The sequence below is a fragment of the Crassostrea angulata genome, chromosome 6, assembly GCF_025612915.1.
Source record: "Crassostrea angulata isolate pt1a10 chromosome 6, ASM2561291v2, whole genome shotgun sequence".
NCBI lineage: Eukaryota > Metazoa > Mollusca > Bivalvia > Ostreida > Ostreidae > Magallana > Magallana angulata.
This window is the reverse complement of record NC_069116.1, coordinates 60,304,749-60,324,144: the sequence shown is the minus strand read 5'-3', so window position 1 is coordinate 60,324,144 and position 19,396 is coordinate 60,304,749. Positions and strand designations below refer to the sequence as shown.

Sequence of the window (19,396 nt, the reverse complement as noted above, 5' to 3'; positions counted from 1 at the left end):
TTAGATAATGTATTAAAGGATCAACTGTCATCTCCAGTAACATTTTGTAACAACTATTGAACCTTGATTAGATTAAAATAAAGTTCCACAGTTAATTCACCATTAATGTAAACTGTTTGTACAGGGAGTTGAAATTACATGTTCTCTAGAAATAGATGCACATGCAGGTTCTATGGAAAAACATGCATCTGCAGTGTTGGTCATAAACAGTCATTAATAATGTTAATTACTGGTAATTGTCGATGTAAAATACTAGTATTCCTGGTAATATGTAATTTATTAAGTATTTTTACAACTCTCCATATATTGTTCTGAAGTGTGCATATTTTGTGCTTATAGCCTACTATATAAGTATATAAATGCAATAGTAAAGTTTAGACAACATACGAGTCTTATCAAACAAAACATGCCTATATTGACACCCAAACAACTGTTTGTTGCTACCTGTTGCCTTAATTTATTAGAATCATCGCCCATTAGTTAATGGCCCAAGTGAGAGACGTAAAACCCAACTGTACGATCCGGGAATTGTTGTGGCAGGCTGTAAGAGGTGGAGGCTAGAGCTAGGACATAGGAACCCACAGAGAAACCTGAGATATATATATATAATGTACATGTATGAGCTGTAAGCGGTGGAGGCTAGAGCTAGGACATAGAAACCCACAGAGAAACCTCAGATATATATATAATGTACATGTATGAGCTGTAAGCGGTGGAGGCTAGAGCTAGGACATAGGAACCCACAGAGAAACCTCAGATATATACCGGTATATAAGATGTACATGTATGGGCTGTAAGAGGGGGAGGCTAGAGCTAGGACATAGGAACCCACAGAGAAACCTGAGATATATATATATAATGTACATGTATGGGCTGTAAGAGGCGGAGGCTAGAGCTAGGACATAGGAACCCACAGAGAAACCTGAGATATATATATATAATGTACATGTATGAGCTGTAAGAGGGGGAGGCTAGAGCTAGGACATAGGAACCCAAAGAGAAACCCGAGATATATATATAAGATGTACATGTATGAGCTGTAAGAGGGGGAGGCTAGAGCTAGGACATAGGAACCCACAGAGAAACCTGAGATATATATATAAGATGTACATGTATGGACTGTATTTAAACCCACTGAAAAACACAGATAGATAAGGACGGCCAGTCACTTGTTTCTAAAGACTATCAAAAAACTATGCACTAACAGGTCAGAGAAATACAAATAGTCTCTATTAAAACTACTTACATTGTCGCATCAATTGGACTCAAAAAGGAGGGGGTGGGTTAAAGGGAAGGGACGTTTGTGGGGTTTTAGACTATGTTTATTTACACTGTGGGTGGGTGGGGGGGGGGCTAAGAAATAGGGAGTCTTCAGGTATATATATATATATATATACAAGAGGCCCATGGGCCACATCGCTCACCTGAACAGCAGTTCCTTGTAACATTACATTTCTTGAGAATTTCATATATAGTTCTATGTTAAACTTTAAACCCCGCCTGGGGCCCCAGTTTTGGTCCGAGGGTCACTATTTTTACAATTTAGAATCTTCACTATATATAAAAGCTTTTGTGTAAATATTGGCATTTCTGGTGCAGTGGTTCTTGAGAAAAAGATTTTTTAAACATTTTCCTATGTATTTCTATGTTAAACTTTGAACCCCGCCTGGGGCCCCAGTTTTGGTCCGAGGGTCACTATTTTTACAATTTAGAATCTTCACTATATATAAAAGCTTTTGTGTAAATTTTGGCATTTCTGGTGCAGTGGTTCTTGAGAAGAAGATTTTTTAAACATTTTCCTATGTATTTCTATGTTAAACTTTGAACCCCGCCTGGGGCCCCAGTTTTGGTCCGAGGGTCACGATTTTTACAATTTAGAATCTTCACTATATATACAAGCTTTTGTGTAAATATTGGCATTTCTGGTGCAGTGGTTCTTGAGAAGAAGATTTTTAAAAACATGCACCCTATACTTACTGTTTCGCAATTATCTCCCTTTTTAAAAGGGCTGTGCCCTTTATTTTAACAATTTATAACCCCCTTTCCATAAGGATGCTTTGTACCAAATTTGGTTAAATTTGGCCCAGTGGTTTTTGAGAAGAAGTTGAAAATGTGAAAAGTTTACAGACGGACGGACAGACAGACAGACGGACGGACGGACGGACGGACGGACGACGGACAACGGGTGATCAGAAAAGCTCACTTGAACCTTCGGTTCAGGTGAGCTAAAAAACATCTCTGTCAAATTTGAGTCTCTCCTCTGAACCCCAAACATAGTCTATATCAATCATGGCTTTGACTTGTCAATATACCTTGGATCTTTTTTTTTTCTATATAATGAACATAATGATTCCAAAATGATTTAATTTTTACTAATTCTGATTATTTATAGAGATAATAATCATCAAAGGCACATTTTCTGTATTTAAATTTTAGCATTTAATTCAGATGATGAATTAAACAGTTGCCAAGGTCATTAAATTAAGGAATTTGATTTCTGGTTTGAAAGTTTGTTAATTAATTTGATATGATTCAATTTTTTTACTATTATAAAAACACAGTATTAGCTAGATTCTGTGTAATCTTCAAAGTTTTGTTGATGAGAAACAATTCAACAATGAAAAGCTTTCTTTGGTGTTCATGATATGAAGAAAATATAGAAATATAAGTATATAGAAATATAATAGAGAAAATCTTTCTTATAACTAATTATAAATGAATTGATCATAAAGAGTAAGTAAAAGTAACTAAATGTACATCGGTATTTAAACAGAAATAGCCAAATGATCGTCGTATATAGGAATTTGAGTCTGATTTTGCACAGTCCATGATTTTTCTGAGGCTGCTGAATAATAGGTTTAGATGAACCAATAAACCGGTTAAAACTGGATCTGTAGATTTCAGCCCAGCTGTCCTAGCTAATATATGAATCACAATCAGTTATCTTGAGAAACAGAGGAGAAATTACTCAGTAGATGTAAATATAAGCCAAGCCAAACCAAACAACACAGTTTTCACAGATTAGAATCCCAGATAACTTGTGTTGCTTTTCTCCTGATAAAAGTAAGCCCTGGAACTGAATAAACATGTGGAATTGTTTCACAGTTTTATATGACATTGATGCATCACTAAGGTTTACTAACACAAATAAGGTGTAACGGTTAATAAATGTAATTGACACTGGTCCAGGGAAAATCTGCTGATTAACTAACCACTTAGATGCACTCATCTGTTGACTCTATGTGGTCATAACACAATTTACTTCTTTTTATATATACAAGTGTACCTTCAGTGTCATAAACTTTAGATGATCTCACTTTTGATCTCAGTCTCAGGAATAAATATAGTGGAAAAGTGAGACTGAGATCAAAAGTGACGGTCTGACCTCACTTAAGTTTTATTTAACAAGGCAATGACTTAAATAGCTAAACAAACATAACTTATGACACCTCAGATTTGCCTTAAGGTGGCTTGCTATACCTTGAAATAGTTCCTTAAACCAGCAGAAAATGAATTATCAAAGACAGCTAGCTGCATGACACAAGTATATAAATGAAATACAAGTATAAAAAAAACCAAGTAATTGTGGGGGGGGGGGGGGGGGGAGGGGTATGATTTTTTTTTAAATTTAATTCAGCAAATATGAACAAAAGCCTCAATCAGGATCTGCGGTTCAAAAACTCAATAATTTACCCACTGAGCCATGATGATATCCAAACAATTGATCAATACAAACAATTTCAAAATTATTTAAATCACCATCTTGAAAAGTTGTGTCATAAAAAGTATAGCCTTGATGTAGTGAGCTATCTTAAGCAGCTCCTCCATTGACCGGTAACTATATCCATGTCTCATACATATCTCCAACTCCATCAATCCATGTGAGCTAAAAAACACATTACACCCAGGCATTAGAATATACTTCCTATCTAAGAGCTTTGTTTACAAATAAAAAAGCTGTCCCTCATAAAGTTGTAGACTGTAAAGCTATATTTAGACTCTGTAGCCAGTCTCGACCAGACACCTGTCTACATTCAGCTCTTTTATTTGTTCTTTTTCTCATAAAATGTTTTATTTCTGTATCACCAAGGTAAAGTATATTTGTCCTGGTTAAAAACAAAAACAAAATGTTGCAATTTACCCCACATTTCCTTATTTGAAATATGCTATGCAATTAACTCACAATTAATGGATTGAAAAAAAGCAAAAAAACAACAAGGAGAGCAAGAACTGGACCTAGTGAGTGAAGATTTCCAGTAATAAACCCCCATTCTGTCAAAATTAATCACTCTACACCTTTCTTCATTAGATGTGCAGGCCTCATTAGTTATGCATATTCTAAGCGGTCACCTACACACCTGTCAGACTTGATGGTCCATCTACAGGTTAATGCTGTTTGTCATTAAAATGTCACATTCATCTCTACGTGCATTTGTTTGGGGAAGGGGGGGGGGGGGGGGTTCAGACCAATGTCCTTTCTTACTTTATTGTAGTCAGTTGCTGACAAATCTGTTGAAAAATACTTGCAAGATGTACTTACATGTATGATCTATCAAGAAGATAGAATTACAAAATATGCATTATTTAATACAATAAAAAACTAGAGGTACTGTGAGCAAGCTCACAATTGATACCCCCTGCTAAGAAAAAAAAATCATAACGCGTGTATTTTTGCTATTATAGAAAATATTGGATGAATCTATTTCACTGTCCATTTTCTATAAATAACAACTGCTTTATTTTTGAAAACTGTTAAATTTTAGCTTCTAATATTTCCATTAATACAAGACATGACACAGACAGAATTTAGCTTTTTTGAAACAATGACCTTGAACTTTCTCAATTGACCTTGGGTCAAGGTCATGACACACCCTTTAATCATAAGCAATCTTTGTGTGAAGTAAGAACTTTCAATGTTTCCCATAAGAAAGATATGGACCGGACACGAATTTTGCATTTTTTCTGCCAGTGACCTTGCCCTTGCCCGAATGACTTTGGGTCAAGGTCATGACACACCCTTAGGTCATAAGCAATCTCTGTGTGAAGAAAGAACTTCCAATGTTTCCCCATATATAAGAAAGATATGGACCAGACACGAATTTTGCACTTTTTCTGCCAGTGACCTTGACCTTGCCCGAATGACCTTGGGTCAAGGTCATGACACACCCTTATGTCATAAGCAATCTTTGTGTGAAGTAAGAACTTCTTATGTTTCTCCATAAGAAAGATATGGACCGGACACAAATTTTGCACTTTTTCTGCCAGTGACCTTGACCTTGCCCGAATGACCTTGGGTCAAGGTCATGACACACCCTTAGGTCATAAGCAATCTTTGTGTGAAGTAAGAACTTCCAATGTTTCTCCATAAGAAAGATATGGACCAGACACGATTGCACAGACAGACGGACAGACAGACGGACGGACGGACAAGGTGATTCATATACCCCCCCAAACTTTGTTTGCGGGGGGTATAATTAATTAAATTCATTTTTATTTTATTTCATAGAGAAATAAACATGAATACAGTAAGTGTATGTGGTTTGTTTTTTTAAAATTGTTTATTTTTGTGATCAGCTTCAGGCCTTCAGCTGATCACAGTTGTGTCCATATGAGGCATGTGGCAAACTACACTATTTGCGCACACATTACGCTTCGCACTACTTTGTTACTTATATGCAGTGACAGCTTCATGTATATTTTTAATTAATAGTTTTATAACTAAGAAATATTATTTTGATGTATTTGACTTGAGATTTGACCATTTTTACAGTTACATAATGATTAAATCATGTTTTTTCTTTTTGTTAGGAAGTACACCTCGCCTACTAAAAATAAAGTCAATTCGTTCCTTGCTATTTTGGAAAGCAATTAACAAACAACACGATTTATCTTATTTAATGCATGATATACTTTTGGCATATTAAACATAAAAACATTTCATGCTGACAACTGATATCACATGCCGATCACTCCTTGTCTATACCTCACGCTGAAAAAGTAACCAGATTTGGATATTTATATAATAAACATAATGAGACAGTATTAACTGCTTCTTATTTTAAATGAAGTAGTTTACAGATCCATTAATGATTAATTTGATTTGAAAATGATATACATAATAAATGGCACAGTGTGCATTAAATGCACAAAACAGCCTTTTAAATAGGGCATAACTCCCAAAAATGCACATCTAAACTTTTGTCTTTAACAGCAAACAAAATTCTTATGTCGAAAGTGCCAAAATTTCCAGAAAAATGTTTAAGAGGAAATGCACTTACAAACTGTTCATTACTATGTAGTAGTTGGGGCTATATGGACCGTGGATATCGGCCTGGGTAGCTCAGTGGTAGAGCTCCTGACTAGAGTTGCAGGGGTTCCGGGTTCGATTCCCAGTCCAGCATATGTTTTCATTGTATTTATTTACTCATCCCTCCTTTCCTACTACAACTATATTCAATTTATGGCCAGAATTCTAACTTTAAAAGGCCAAATTTCCAGAAAAATAATGGAATGATAAGATTTTTCTGGTAATATGCATATCTAAACATTGTGTTCTTTTATCTACAGTTTCTTGAAATTCCATGCAGCGGTTTACGAGGAGTTGCGCCTACAAAAAAAGGAGGATCCGGAATGATGGACAGACTGACTGAGTGACGGCCGGGTCAAAAACATTATGTAACCCTTGCAGCTTGTTGTATGGGGTATAAAAACCTTTGCCAAATTGCTATAATGGTGTGAATACAGGTTATTAGTGAGGACCGATTCCCCATGTTTACCACCTAGCCGACTTACCACACTTAACACCTGTAGGCTATATCCACTAAATATTTTAACAAGTTGAAAGAAAAAGAACCAATGAAAAAAACTACAAAGTACAATGAGACAGTCAAATAGTTGATATATCAACCATCTGCCAGACTCATTGGGTTTAAGTTAAACAGAAGGATGGCCTCACTAATTGAGTGCTGAGTGACCCTGGAGTTGCAACATGGGCCGGGTTTTCTTGAGTTACGTATGCTTTAAAAATCCTATGGGATACCCTACCCTAAAGTTCATTACAAATAGGCAATTGCATACCCACAAATTATCGCTGAAATATCTCTATTATATATCAAAAAGAAGAATTTATAGGTCTACTTGTAGAAACTTCATGACTGTACATGTCACTTGATAAAAGGGAACAAACTATATGGCTGGCAAACATTTCAAATTTCAGAGTGAGATTCAGAGGCAACTGTGAAAGCTGGGAACAAAGTTATGAGTGCATGCAGACTTAATTATTCCCAATTTGATTGATCTCACAGAAATGTCAAACATCTCCACTAATTCTGTAGACCATTTGACATTTTTCATCAAATGTCAAATTAACCACACTTCTGCCCTATATATGACTCTGCAAATCACAGCAAATGATACGATTTTTTGTATCCCACCATAGATTCCAAGTAATTGGTTCCTTAAAATTTTATTTATAAAGAGAATCAAATAAAACTGCATGAAAAATGATTTTTGAGGGGAACTCAAACAAAGAGAGATAACTGTGCTCAAACTGTATTATCAAGTATTTTTTTAAAGCAGGAAATTCAAGCAAGTATAGATATTATTGGCAACAGGTATCCATGAATTACAGTATCTAAGATTATAGGGAGCTTCATACTGAGCACTAACAATATCTTCCTACACCAAGAGCGCAAACTACTCCTCGAGTGTGCTGATGTGACGTCTCACCCCGCCTACATATGGTAGTTCTATAAAAAGGCTGCTCAGGTCAACTCGTACGTGATACAAAACATGACAAGCAAATACTCGCACATTAGAAAATGTTATCTCTCTTAGACAAAATATATTGTTTTACTCACAGAACCTTTTATGAACATGTTGTATTACTTGATAATACATAAAACATTATCCTCAGTTCTTATACCGATCGGTTTGGACTGATGTACAGTACATTTTACTATGTTAAATTAAAAACAAAAACCCGGGTTAGACCTCTGATGAGGGGCAGACCCTAGAATATCTCCTACATGTGCTAGAAACACCGATTCAGGTATTAAGTCCTCATCTGTCGGCACACTTGGTGCCGGGTGGCTTTTATTTGTATACTGAGAGATTCCGGGGACCAGGGTTTCAATCCAGAATTGAATCCCCATCTTGTACGTCATTATTTCATCCATTCTGTTTCACATGAAATATAACTAATATATGAGGATTCTCAATCAACGATATGGTAACACTTGATACTTCTGGCTCAAATGCTGGTGCAGATATTGAAGAATGATACATATGGCGCTAAGTCTCAATTAAACCTTGAGTTAATTTGATAATGTCCATTGTCTCAGGTTCTGCCAACAAGTCAATTGTACTTAAAATTCATCCAAATGTGATGGGAACAATAACTTTGAACATATTATAAGTGATGTGCTTTTAACATGTTTAATTGTTAAGAATTTCTCGAAGTTCACAGCACCAAGATAAGCCAATGAAAAAGTTGGTTATGGTCTATGTACCGGTAATTTACAGCTTACTCCACTTATATTGAAATCGTTTATTTTGAAATTCCGCTTATTTTGAAATAGAAATAAATCCCCAGTTTTTGCCTCTCATTTTCTTTGCATTGATTTAACGGATATAATGAAATTGGCTATTTTGAAATATCGCTTATGTTGAAGCCACTGATCGGTCCCCATAGGGGATATATAGTTGTTTTTATAACGGTTATATTGAAGTACTCCCTGGCGGCTGTCGTCACGGATGGTGACGGTAATTATGCCAGACTGACCTGTTGATATACAAAGGTGTGAATTGATAAGTTCTCATCATGTGTTTTTATACTTCCTTTAAAAAGTAAAATTTATTCACTGTTGAATTTTTTGTTTTTATGCATACGGATGTATTGAGGCTAGACGTAATATGAACACTCAACGGAAAAGAAAAAACCTTATCTTCGGACACTAAATACGAACTAGTTATGGCTATTGATAAAAGAACAAAGCCTGAATACGAAATAGCTAAGGATTTTGAGATTATCGCGAGTACACTTACGATGATATACAAGCAGTGAACAGCAGTATTTGAAGTAGTGATTTTTCTCTATAAAATGAAAAAGAATGCGATCGGAGATTATGATGAGGTTTAAGATACATGTAGTAACAAAATGAAACTTACTTAAAATATGGATATAATTTTCATCAAACTTTCAAGGACAAATATCCATATAATCTGACCACTGTAATAGATAAATGGTGACCAAATAATTTGTTCGGGTTTGGTTTTCTATGCTGACATTGGGATTGAACTTTCAATAATGGCGGCTTCACGTTAGTCAATTTTGCTTATATTGAAATACGGATATATTGAAATAATTTGCATGGTCCCCTGAATTTCAATACATGTATATCCGGAGTAGGGAGTAGGCTGTATATCATAATAAGTGACTTGTAAGTCTTTCTGATCCTCTAAGGATTATTTATTGAAACAAAGATAATAATTTTGATAAACTAATACAGCATCAAAGAGACACTCTTACTAATATACCATCTAATAGATGTTGACCTTAACAAAGTCACAGGTGCTTGAGGACAGTGCTGCACTGTCCACTCCCCCCCCCCCCCTCCCCCCAAGTATCTAGACCCCCCCTAATCTCAGTGAGATTCGTCGAGACTGAAAAATTTTTGACGGACGTCTCTTCTGAAGAGACGTCCGTCAAAAATTTTTCAGTCTCGACGAATCTCGCTGAGATTAGACCCCCCCCCCCCTCCCCCGAGACTTTACTCCTTTTTTCATTTAATTATCTTTCCTTTTATGACATATTCATAAAATAATTTATACATTCATTGCACAAAATTACTTAAAACAAACACATTTTTTTTTAATCAGACCCTCTCTATGTATTATATATATATATATATAGAGAGAGAGAGAGAGAGAGAGAGCGAGCGAGAGCGAGGGGGTCTGATTTGTTAAAAATCTTTGTTTTAAGTAATTTTGTGCGATGAGTGTATAAATTAGTTTATAAATTTGTTATAAAATGATAACTTAATGAAAAAAGAAGTAAATAAGTATCGGTGGGTCTAGACACTTAGGGGTGGGGAATGGAAGGGGGAGGTCGGTCCTGTCCTCAAGCTACCGTGAAGTCACTGAGGATAAAAGAAGGTTTTGAAATAATGGTGAAAGTACTGATAAAGCGAAACATTGTAGATCTATTACAGTCTGTAAGAAAGAAACGGCATGCTTCAGAAACACTTCTGAGTGTAGGGTATAACCACTGCAGGAGTCGGCGATTTTATCAATTTGTTGTAAATAAATGAGAAACGGGCAAAATCCTACCAGTGAGCTTCGCTTTGCTCGCGAAGCTCACTGGATTTTGCCTGTTTCTCATTTATTTACAACAAATTGATAAATTCGGCTGTGGTACAACAGATACCATGCATCATCATTACATTGTATCAGAATTAGTTGGGGCTTCCTAGTAGTGTGCAAATACAGACTTACCTTGTAAAATGTTAGTAATTGGAATTTTCAGTTTTAACACACCAGGGGCAAGCATTGGAGAATCTGAATAGGCTGCCGCTGTTAGAATTTACCGCCATCTCCAAGTGCTATTGTTGTTTCTCGTGCCCGATCTTTTTACGATCATCAACAGATTTTTATTTTTTTCTTAAATCTAATTTTGAATTTATTTATTCTTGTAATTTAGAAACTTGTTTGGGATGTAAATCGTTCGTTTAATTATGTTTTAAATACAAGTTGTTTTAGATTGTTCCCCCATCAATCTTCCTCAACTGTTACGGAACCAAAAAGTGCATTTATTTAACATGTAACTCAAAAGTCAAAAATACGCATAACGACATAAAATCAATGAGTTCTAAGACTATAGAAAATCACATCTTAATAAACCGAATTCTTATTAATAATCTTTTAATATTTCATATTTCTCCGTCGTATTTTATTCAGTTTTAAATTTAGTGGCAACAATTCTCTTCGAAAGGTCACTGTAACCTTAGTGTAAAGAACGATCAAAATTAACTTTTTTTTTCTTGTAAAGATTCATCAGCATGTTCAGTGAATGTTGATTTGCTAGTGAACAAAAATGACCGTGTATAAACACCGTTGTGAATTATTGTTCCTTAACCTTACATTCGTTAGTAACGAGTATCCACGAATTCCACGAACGTTAATTTGATTGTCCACGAATATATATATATTTTTTTTAAAAATCAAAGAATTCGTACACTTTTTACAGAATATAAGGCACATAAATTGGTTAAAAAGCATCATCTATGAATATTTTGAAAGTGTTTGTGTAATTCGATCAATGTGATCACTTTTTTAAAATAAAAATATGAAAAGAAATGTCTATACTTTTTACAATGATCTTGAATTTTACATAAATTGAAAATTTTTAATGAACAATGCCACATTCAATGCAATACAAAATTTTCAGATTACTGTATACAAAGAACACTTAAGTTGATATATCACAGTGTAAACATATAATAAGCAAATACGTAAGCCTGAATACAGGGAGTAGCAAGGAACGGCCAATTAGCTGGGGGTGTTTGTACTCAAAGTAGTCAAGTTTTAACAAACATTTTACAGGTGTGTACGGTTTATCACAGGCACCTCGATGCTGACGATATATATTTTTCTCATAATAAAAATATATACCATTTACCTAATATAAGATGGTATATATATTTTTTATTATGAGAAAAATAAATAACGTCAGGTGCCTGAGGTGTTTATGTACATATATTTACATTTGCCAGTGTCTTTGCCTGTGATAACACTATGTGTCGATTTTGTACTGTACAGTCCAATAAATTCAAATGGCGTATAATGGGGGCGCAAGCGGGGTTTGCTTATTTAAATTCAAATATTTAATACTAGTAGTACAATTGCTGAAAAATTTATATGATCACAACTATCATAAAGCCCTTCGGGCTTTATTGGATTTGATCACGCCCCGACCAAAATTATTATCTCATAATACTCAAAGAATGATTCCTTATTCCTTAATTCTATTCGTCACAAACAAGGTTAATTATTTTTTTACAAGAGTCGATAGTCAATTCGTATTATAGTATGGCAATACATTCACAGAGATTTTTGAGGAGGTTAAATTTTAAGATCATATATTTTTTTACTGTATGATTTATTTAAGGAATAAGGAATCATTCTTTGAGTATTATGAGGTGATCAAACACGGTCGGGGGTGATCAAATCCAATTAAGCCCGAAGTGCTTTATAATAAATTTGATCACCTCATAATATTTAAAGAATAATTCCTTATGACTTATATTTATGTAATTTTTAGCAATTGTACGATTTTGCGTCGTATTAAAATATAGTCATTTATGAAATGTACTGGACCATACAGTACAAAATTGATTGGTAGTGGACACTGGGAAATGTAAATATTGTACATGTAGTATGGAGGATTATTTACTATGTCTGTGAGCATATATATATATATATATATATATATATATATATATATATATATATATATATATATATATATATATATATATATATATATATATATATATATATATATATATATATATATATATATATATATATATATCTTTGATTAATCATAGTTCGGAGAAATATTTATCCTTGAAGAGAACTGTTTTTTACGTCATCGTAAGTGCCACAGGTGGGGTACATACATGTCCGATGAGGCTATACCCACCTGGCAACGAAACGAGGAATTGAATTCACTGTCGACACAGAGTTCAGAAAAAACATTATAAAGTTCAAATGTGTCATTTCATAATGAATAGCTTCAATAATATAATTCATCAAAAACAGAAACCGTACCAGATGTGGCCTATATAGATGTTTACCAACATGACGGATGCTGCTCCTTTGGCTATGGGAGTCCCAACAATACATCAGTGGCCATATATATATACATCAGTGTACCAATATATATACCAGAGTCCCTATATATATATAGCACTTCAGTTGCAAGCAAGCACCAACTGAAGATAAACAGCTATTTGGAAGATGAGTTCAAATAACTCATGGATGTTTCTCCAATTTTTGCCGATTTTGGTGATTATCAACACGATAAAGGTAAACTTATATATCATGCTTCTAATTACATGAAAAGCCAGAAAAATACAGATTTGTTAAAAAGAACTACGTTGCTAATGAGGCGAACTTGCTCTGATGATTGAGGAACCATTTTAACAAGACCTTGGACTTTCGATAGGACGTAACTATATATCTATTTCTTGCGTCAAAATAAGTTTAAATGACGCTGGTTTCAAATGAAAAATACACAGATTGCGTAGTCTTAGATCAAAAGCCAGACAAAACTTGTTGATTTCAAAGAGCCATGACTGAGTAGCCAGCAATGAAATAGACAGTCCTACGTCATATTGCTGTTTGACACAACTACCCAAAGTCCTCAATGAATGGAGAGTGCAACACTCCTATGCTATGGCCTGGTCCTTATTGCCTTTACATACAGCGATCATTTATGGTGGTTCACTACAACTAGTTTCTCAAATCAGCCAAAATATTACTTCATTATGATAGAAGATAGCGTGACGCATAAGAAAAAAATAAGTCAAATAGGCGAAATAATATGCAATTTTGGATAAAAAAAAATATGAATTTCAAAAAACTTATCCAGTAAATATGAACAAAAGCCAAAGGCGAATTCGAACTAATGATCTGCGGTTCACAAGCATGATACTGTAACCACTGAGCCCAGATGATATGCAACCAGTTGGATTGATACAAACAATCTAACAAAACATTTCAATCCCCGTCTTGTGACAAAGTGTCTTAAAAAGTATTAATGTAGTATGGTACCTTAATATATGGTCACAATCTCAAGGAAGATTTAATGCAAAAAAAAAAAAATTCTTGCATGCCAAAAGACACATGCCAAAAAAGAATTTAATGTAAATGTTAAAATAATTTTTTTTTCTTATAAGGGACAGGAAATGGACTTCGGCGTGAACTATGTGACGTCATACAGTAAGCGGTACGACAAGAGCAGTAGGCTGGTTCACCTGTCTGTACTGGTGGACGTCCCCGAGTCGGGCCCCACCCTCGCCGTGTACTGGCAAGTCAACGAGGGCGTGGTAGGGGGTGAGCAACATTACACGCGGTTTATGTATTCTTTCTGCAATGCTCGCTACCTTTATACCTGCATGAATCATTTAAAAAATATGCACAGTCTTATCAATATCTGAATAGAGCTTTTATTATAAACAGTGGATGAATCTTCATTGGGATTATAAACAATGTATATATTTATTAATTATACTTTGATTTTGTGTGTCACCAGTGGATGAAGCTTCGTTTGGAACATCCCTGACCAGAAGTGGGACACAGACCACCTACTTCCTGGTGGCGGATACATCGTACGTCAGACAGGTCTTCTTCACCACAAGGATGGCGGACAGGTCCAGCAGCATCCGCTTCGAGTCCTTTGATTGGTCCGAGGACTACCCAAGCCCTTCTTCCTTTCCGATACGCTTCAGCAAATGTTCGTCCACAGCAACACTGGGGAATTCACAAGTCCCCGACCAACAAACAATGCGTGTAGACTTCAAATGCAACCCGCCATTTTCTGCAAATTATTACAACTACCCCCGGGTGTACTGGAATATGAAGTTTGGATTGTACTTATTTAACGACAGCGCAAACACTGTTTATTATAAACCTCTTGAAGAAGAAATCCGCGACAAAAGAGGTGATCTATTACTTTCAAGAACACCCAGAAGCTTGAGAAGATTTCCCTCCGACGAGAGAATTCCCGGCGAGGACACTATGGCATTTCCCGGCGAAGACACAAGGCCGTCGCCAAGAGGGTTAACTCCTTCAAGAAATACCGCTTTGACTGAAAATACATTGTCTCTCCAGCACGAGCTAGCAACAATAACCATTGGGGCAACACCATGGGCAGAACTCGATTTTTCAAGCACCTTTCTTAAAGAGAATGTTGTGTTTCTGGAGACCACCCTTGATGCCCCTCTTCGCATAGGTCTTGCAATGGTATTTTCGTTCGTACAGAAAGTTCCGATCAGCAAAGACTTACCTTCTGGGGTATACCTACAGAAGGACGGGGGTAAAACCTTTCCACAGCCTTCCGTCGTGAACTGCCAAGCCTTCGGGAACAACCCACCTAAGGTGAGCATAACCAAGAACGGCAAAACAGTTACAAAGACTGAGAATATTTCTGTTCAGGAGATAAGGTCACCTCTGTTTTCTACCTCTTACGTCACCTTCGTAAAGAAAAGTTTGGTTAACAGAGAAGCAGACGGTCAATACAGCTGTTTCTATGACAACCCACAAGGTGACGTCAAGCTCAGTGATTTCTCCGTCTTAACGAGACCAATCTTCCTAGAAGATCAGACCAGGATGACAGAACAGACTCCAGGGGAGGTAAGTTAATGATACTTTTACCCTATTTTAAAGAGACATGTAACCTACATGTATATTTAGCTATTCATATCCTCGTCAAACATGAAATACAGTATAAATGTAGAAATGAAAATGTGGGTATAAAACAGAGAACTGTTGTTTAAATGATAAGCACTGAAGAGTGTCCTCTCTTGCTGTAGCTGGCACTTCGTCTGGTGGTGGAAGGCAATGGACAGATGGTGGTATCTTGTCATGTTCCGGTCCCAGATCACATGGTCCTGATTAACAAGGCAGAGAAATCGGAGCAGCCGACCACAACAACATTACACCGGAAGGAAGTGACGCTTACGTACCGATATCCGCCGGAAGCCGTGCGGCCATTTGATTACTTTTGTACTGTCCGCGATGAATATGGATACCACAACACACATTACGTCCATCGATAACATGCTAACCCCTTGACTGGCTTAGAACCAATTCTCGTCAAGTACTAGTTCTCACTACTGCATAATTTAACATGCTAAGTAGTGTGGTGTCGATAATACATTAGGTTCTTGGTGTGAATAGGTCTCAGGCCAGTAGAGTAAACTTAATCATAAATCAAACGAATTCATAAAATTCATTTCTTTTGCTATTTGAAAGAGATACATACTTTAGAATAATATCAATCATCTTGCCTCGATAAAAATTGGTTAAGGTCTTTTAAAAAACAAACTACTACGGCATAAGCGATCCTTCAGTTCCTACAAAGATTCTCTAAAACAAAGGTTTAGTATGGACAAAATTGCACATACAGATAGTCTGACTGTTATTTTATTTAAAAGTTCTCGAACATTTGTTCATTTACAAATTCAGAACACATCGTTATGCACTTGAGTGTACATCTTGTCAAACTAGGTAATTTATCAAATATTTACCTAAATTAAGTTCTATGTATTCAATAATACGTATGTTCAATTTTCAACAATGTCTACATGTATAACAAATAATAATCGGCAAAACGAAACTCAACCTGTACAGATGAATACAGGTATATGCAACATGGGGGTGTACAAACATTGATTTTAATCCTTACTGGGTTTTCATTAATGACTTTTATAAACCTTACTATGGGGGAAAACTACTATATAGTACCCCGGCCCCTTCGTCCCACCCTTCGGGGAAAGGCTACTATAAAGCAGGTTTTCAATGCTACTATGGGGGTAAAACTGCTCTGCAACACCGGTAAAGCCACCAGTATTAGAACTGAACTTCCAAGAAAATATATAAAATAGCCAATCCACCTTAACGACCCAGCAATCCCTATGTTATAATTGTAGAAAACTGTGCGATTTCAGTTAGAAATCAGGCCTCAGGATCATGAAGCAATTTCAGGCTTAACGAGGCCGGGTCTAATTAGTTCTGCCCTAGATTTTTTAATGAAATTTTTTACCTGAATTTCTACTGATATAATTATTGTTTTAAGATTAAAAAATAAGACATTTACCACACCGTTTGTTTAGGGGGTCATCTCAAAGTTTGTTAATCTTTAACATAGGACCCTATGGGATTTCGCTTGAAATGTATCAATTTTGCACATTTTTTTAAACTTCTGCCCTAGGGATTTCTTTTTCTGTTCTACATGTTAAAGTTATTGCTAAAAGGCATCAAATGGTCAAATAAATAAAAACCCTTTACCTCCTGGTTTGTTCCAGGGGTCTTATCAAAGTTGATTTTTGTGTGCCCAATTTCCCAGATTTGTCAGGTAATGGCTATTTTTTATTTGACAAAGGCGGAAAAGGTGATCTTTATAGTATTATTAAAGCCTTCAGACATATTTAAGTAATAAAAAAATATATAACATCACATATTAAGGGTCATTAATATAAAATACATGGTTACTGTCTTGAAATATATGAATTAAGCTATATTTAGGCGAGTTAAGAAAACGTGACAGAGGGTTTGGCCTGCTGAACCCTCTTCATTTTTTCGACCCGAGCCCAAATATAGCTTATACTTCGAAACAGTTATGTTTATTCCACAATATAACATTAATTTTACGCATTAAACGAGCCATTTTCAACAAATTTCGCTAAATATCTGCAGATAAAACTATCACGCCATGGCGTCAAACAAGCAAAAAGATGACGTCACAATACAAATGAAACGCTGCGCGAAAGCGTGCGTACTCGTTCTGTACTCGGCCTCGTTAAGTCAAAATTTCAACCAGTCATAACCTGTCATAAAATAATGGTTTCTCATAAAATGACAATGGAAATTGAGAACATTATATTAAGACACTTTTAAATAGCATTTCAATTTTGTCAGTGTTTTCAATCAAGAGATATCAAGACAGTTTACAAATTTTGACTTAAGTCTACTTTTTTTCATGATCCTGTGGCCAGCTAATATCTCCAGTGTTGTTTGATTTTTCTGATCTTCCGTTAATGTCATAGTTATAAAGGTGAATAACAGGTTAGAGAAAAGAAAATTCTAAACAGCGTGATAATCATTGAACAGTTTTTAGCTCACCTGAACCGAAGGTTCAAGTGAGCTTTTCTGATCACCCGTTGTCCGTCGTCCGTCCGTCCGTCTGTCTGTCTGTCCGTCCGTCTGTAAACTTTTCACATTTTCAACTTCTTCTCAAAAACCACTGGGCCAAATTTAACCAAATTTGGTACAAAGCATCCTTATGGAGGGGGATTATAAATTGTTAAAATAAAGGGCACAGCCCTTTTCAAAAGGGAGATAATTACAAACAGTAAGTATAGGGTGCATGTCTTTAAAAATCTTCTTCTCAAGAACCACTGCACCAGAAATGCCAATATTTACACAAAAGCTTGTATATATAGTGAAGATTCTAAATTGTAAAAATCGTGACCCTCGGACCAAAACTGGGGCCCCAAGCGGGGTTCAAAGTTTAACATAGAAATACATAGGAAAATGTTTAAAAAATCTTCTTCTCAAGAACCACTGCACCAGAAATGCCAATATTTACACAAAAGCTTGTATATATAGTGAAGATTCTAAATTGTAAAAATCGTGACCCTCGGACTAAAACTGGGGCCCCAGGCGGGGTTCAAAGTTTAACATAGAAATACATAGGAAAATGTTTAAAAAATCTTCTTCTCAAGAACCACTGCACCAGAAATGCCAATATTTACACAAAAGCTTGTATATATAGTGAAGATTCTACATTGTAAAATTTGTGACCCTCGGACCAAACTGGGGCCCCAAGCGGGGTTCAAAGTTTAACATAGAAATACATAGGAAAATGTTTAAAAAATCTTCTTCTCAAGAACCACTGCACCAGAAATGCCAATATTTACACAAAAGCTTGTATATATAGTGAAGATTCTACATTGTAAAATTTGTGACCCTCGGACCAAACTGGGGCCCCAAGCGGGGTTCAAAGTTTAACATAGAAATACATAGGAAAATGTTTAAAAAATCTTCTTCTCAAGAACCACTGCACCAGAAATGCCAATATTTACACAAAAGCTTGTATATATAGTGAAGATTCTAAATTGTAAAAATCGTGACCCTCGGACCAAAACTGGGGCCCCAGGCGGGGTTCAAAGTTTAACATAGAAATACATAGGAAAATGTTTTAAAAATCTTCTTTTCAAGAGCCACTGCACCAGAAATGCCAATATTTACACAAAAGCTTGTATATATAGTGAAGATTCAAAATTGTAAAAATCGTGACCCTCGGACCAAAACTGGGGCCCCAGGCGGGGTTCAAAGTTTAACATAGAAATACATAGGAAAATGTTTTAAAAATCTTCTTTTCAAGAACCACTGCACCAGAATGCCAATATTTACACAAAAGCTTGTATATATAGTGAAGATTCTAAATTGTAAAAATCGTGACCCTCGGACCAAAACTGGGGCCCCAGGCGGGGTTCAAAGTTTAACATAGAAATACATAGGAAAATGTTTTAAAAATCTTCTTCTCAAGAACCACTGCACCAGAAATGCCAATATTTACACAAAAGCTTGTATATATAGTGAAGATTCT

The 19,396-nt window shown here is 35.7% G+C and overlaps 1 protein-coding gene across 1 annotated transcript; it reads left to right on the top strand.

Moving 5' to 3' along the window:
- Nucleotides 1–12,966: 12,966 nt before the first annotated feature.
- LOC128189292 (uncharacterized) lies at nt 12,967–17,582 on the top strand. Its single transcript, XM_052860841.1, has 4 exons — nt 12,967–13,089; nt 13,962–14,118; nt 14,318–15,417; nt 15,597–17,582. Exons 1-4 carry the CDS (start codon nt 13,021–13,023, stop codon nt 15,840–15,842), a joined length of 1,572 nt encoding a protein of 523 aa, XP_052716801.1. The 5' UTR covers nt 12,967–13,020; the 3' UTR covers nt 15,843–17,582.
- Nucleotides 17,583–19,396: the final 1,814 nt, after the last annotated feature.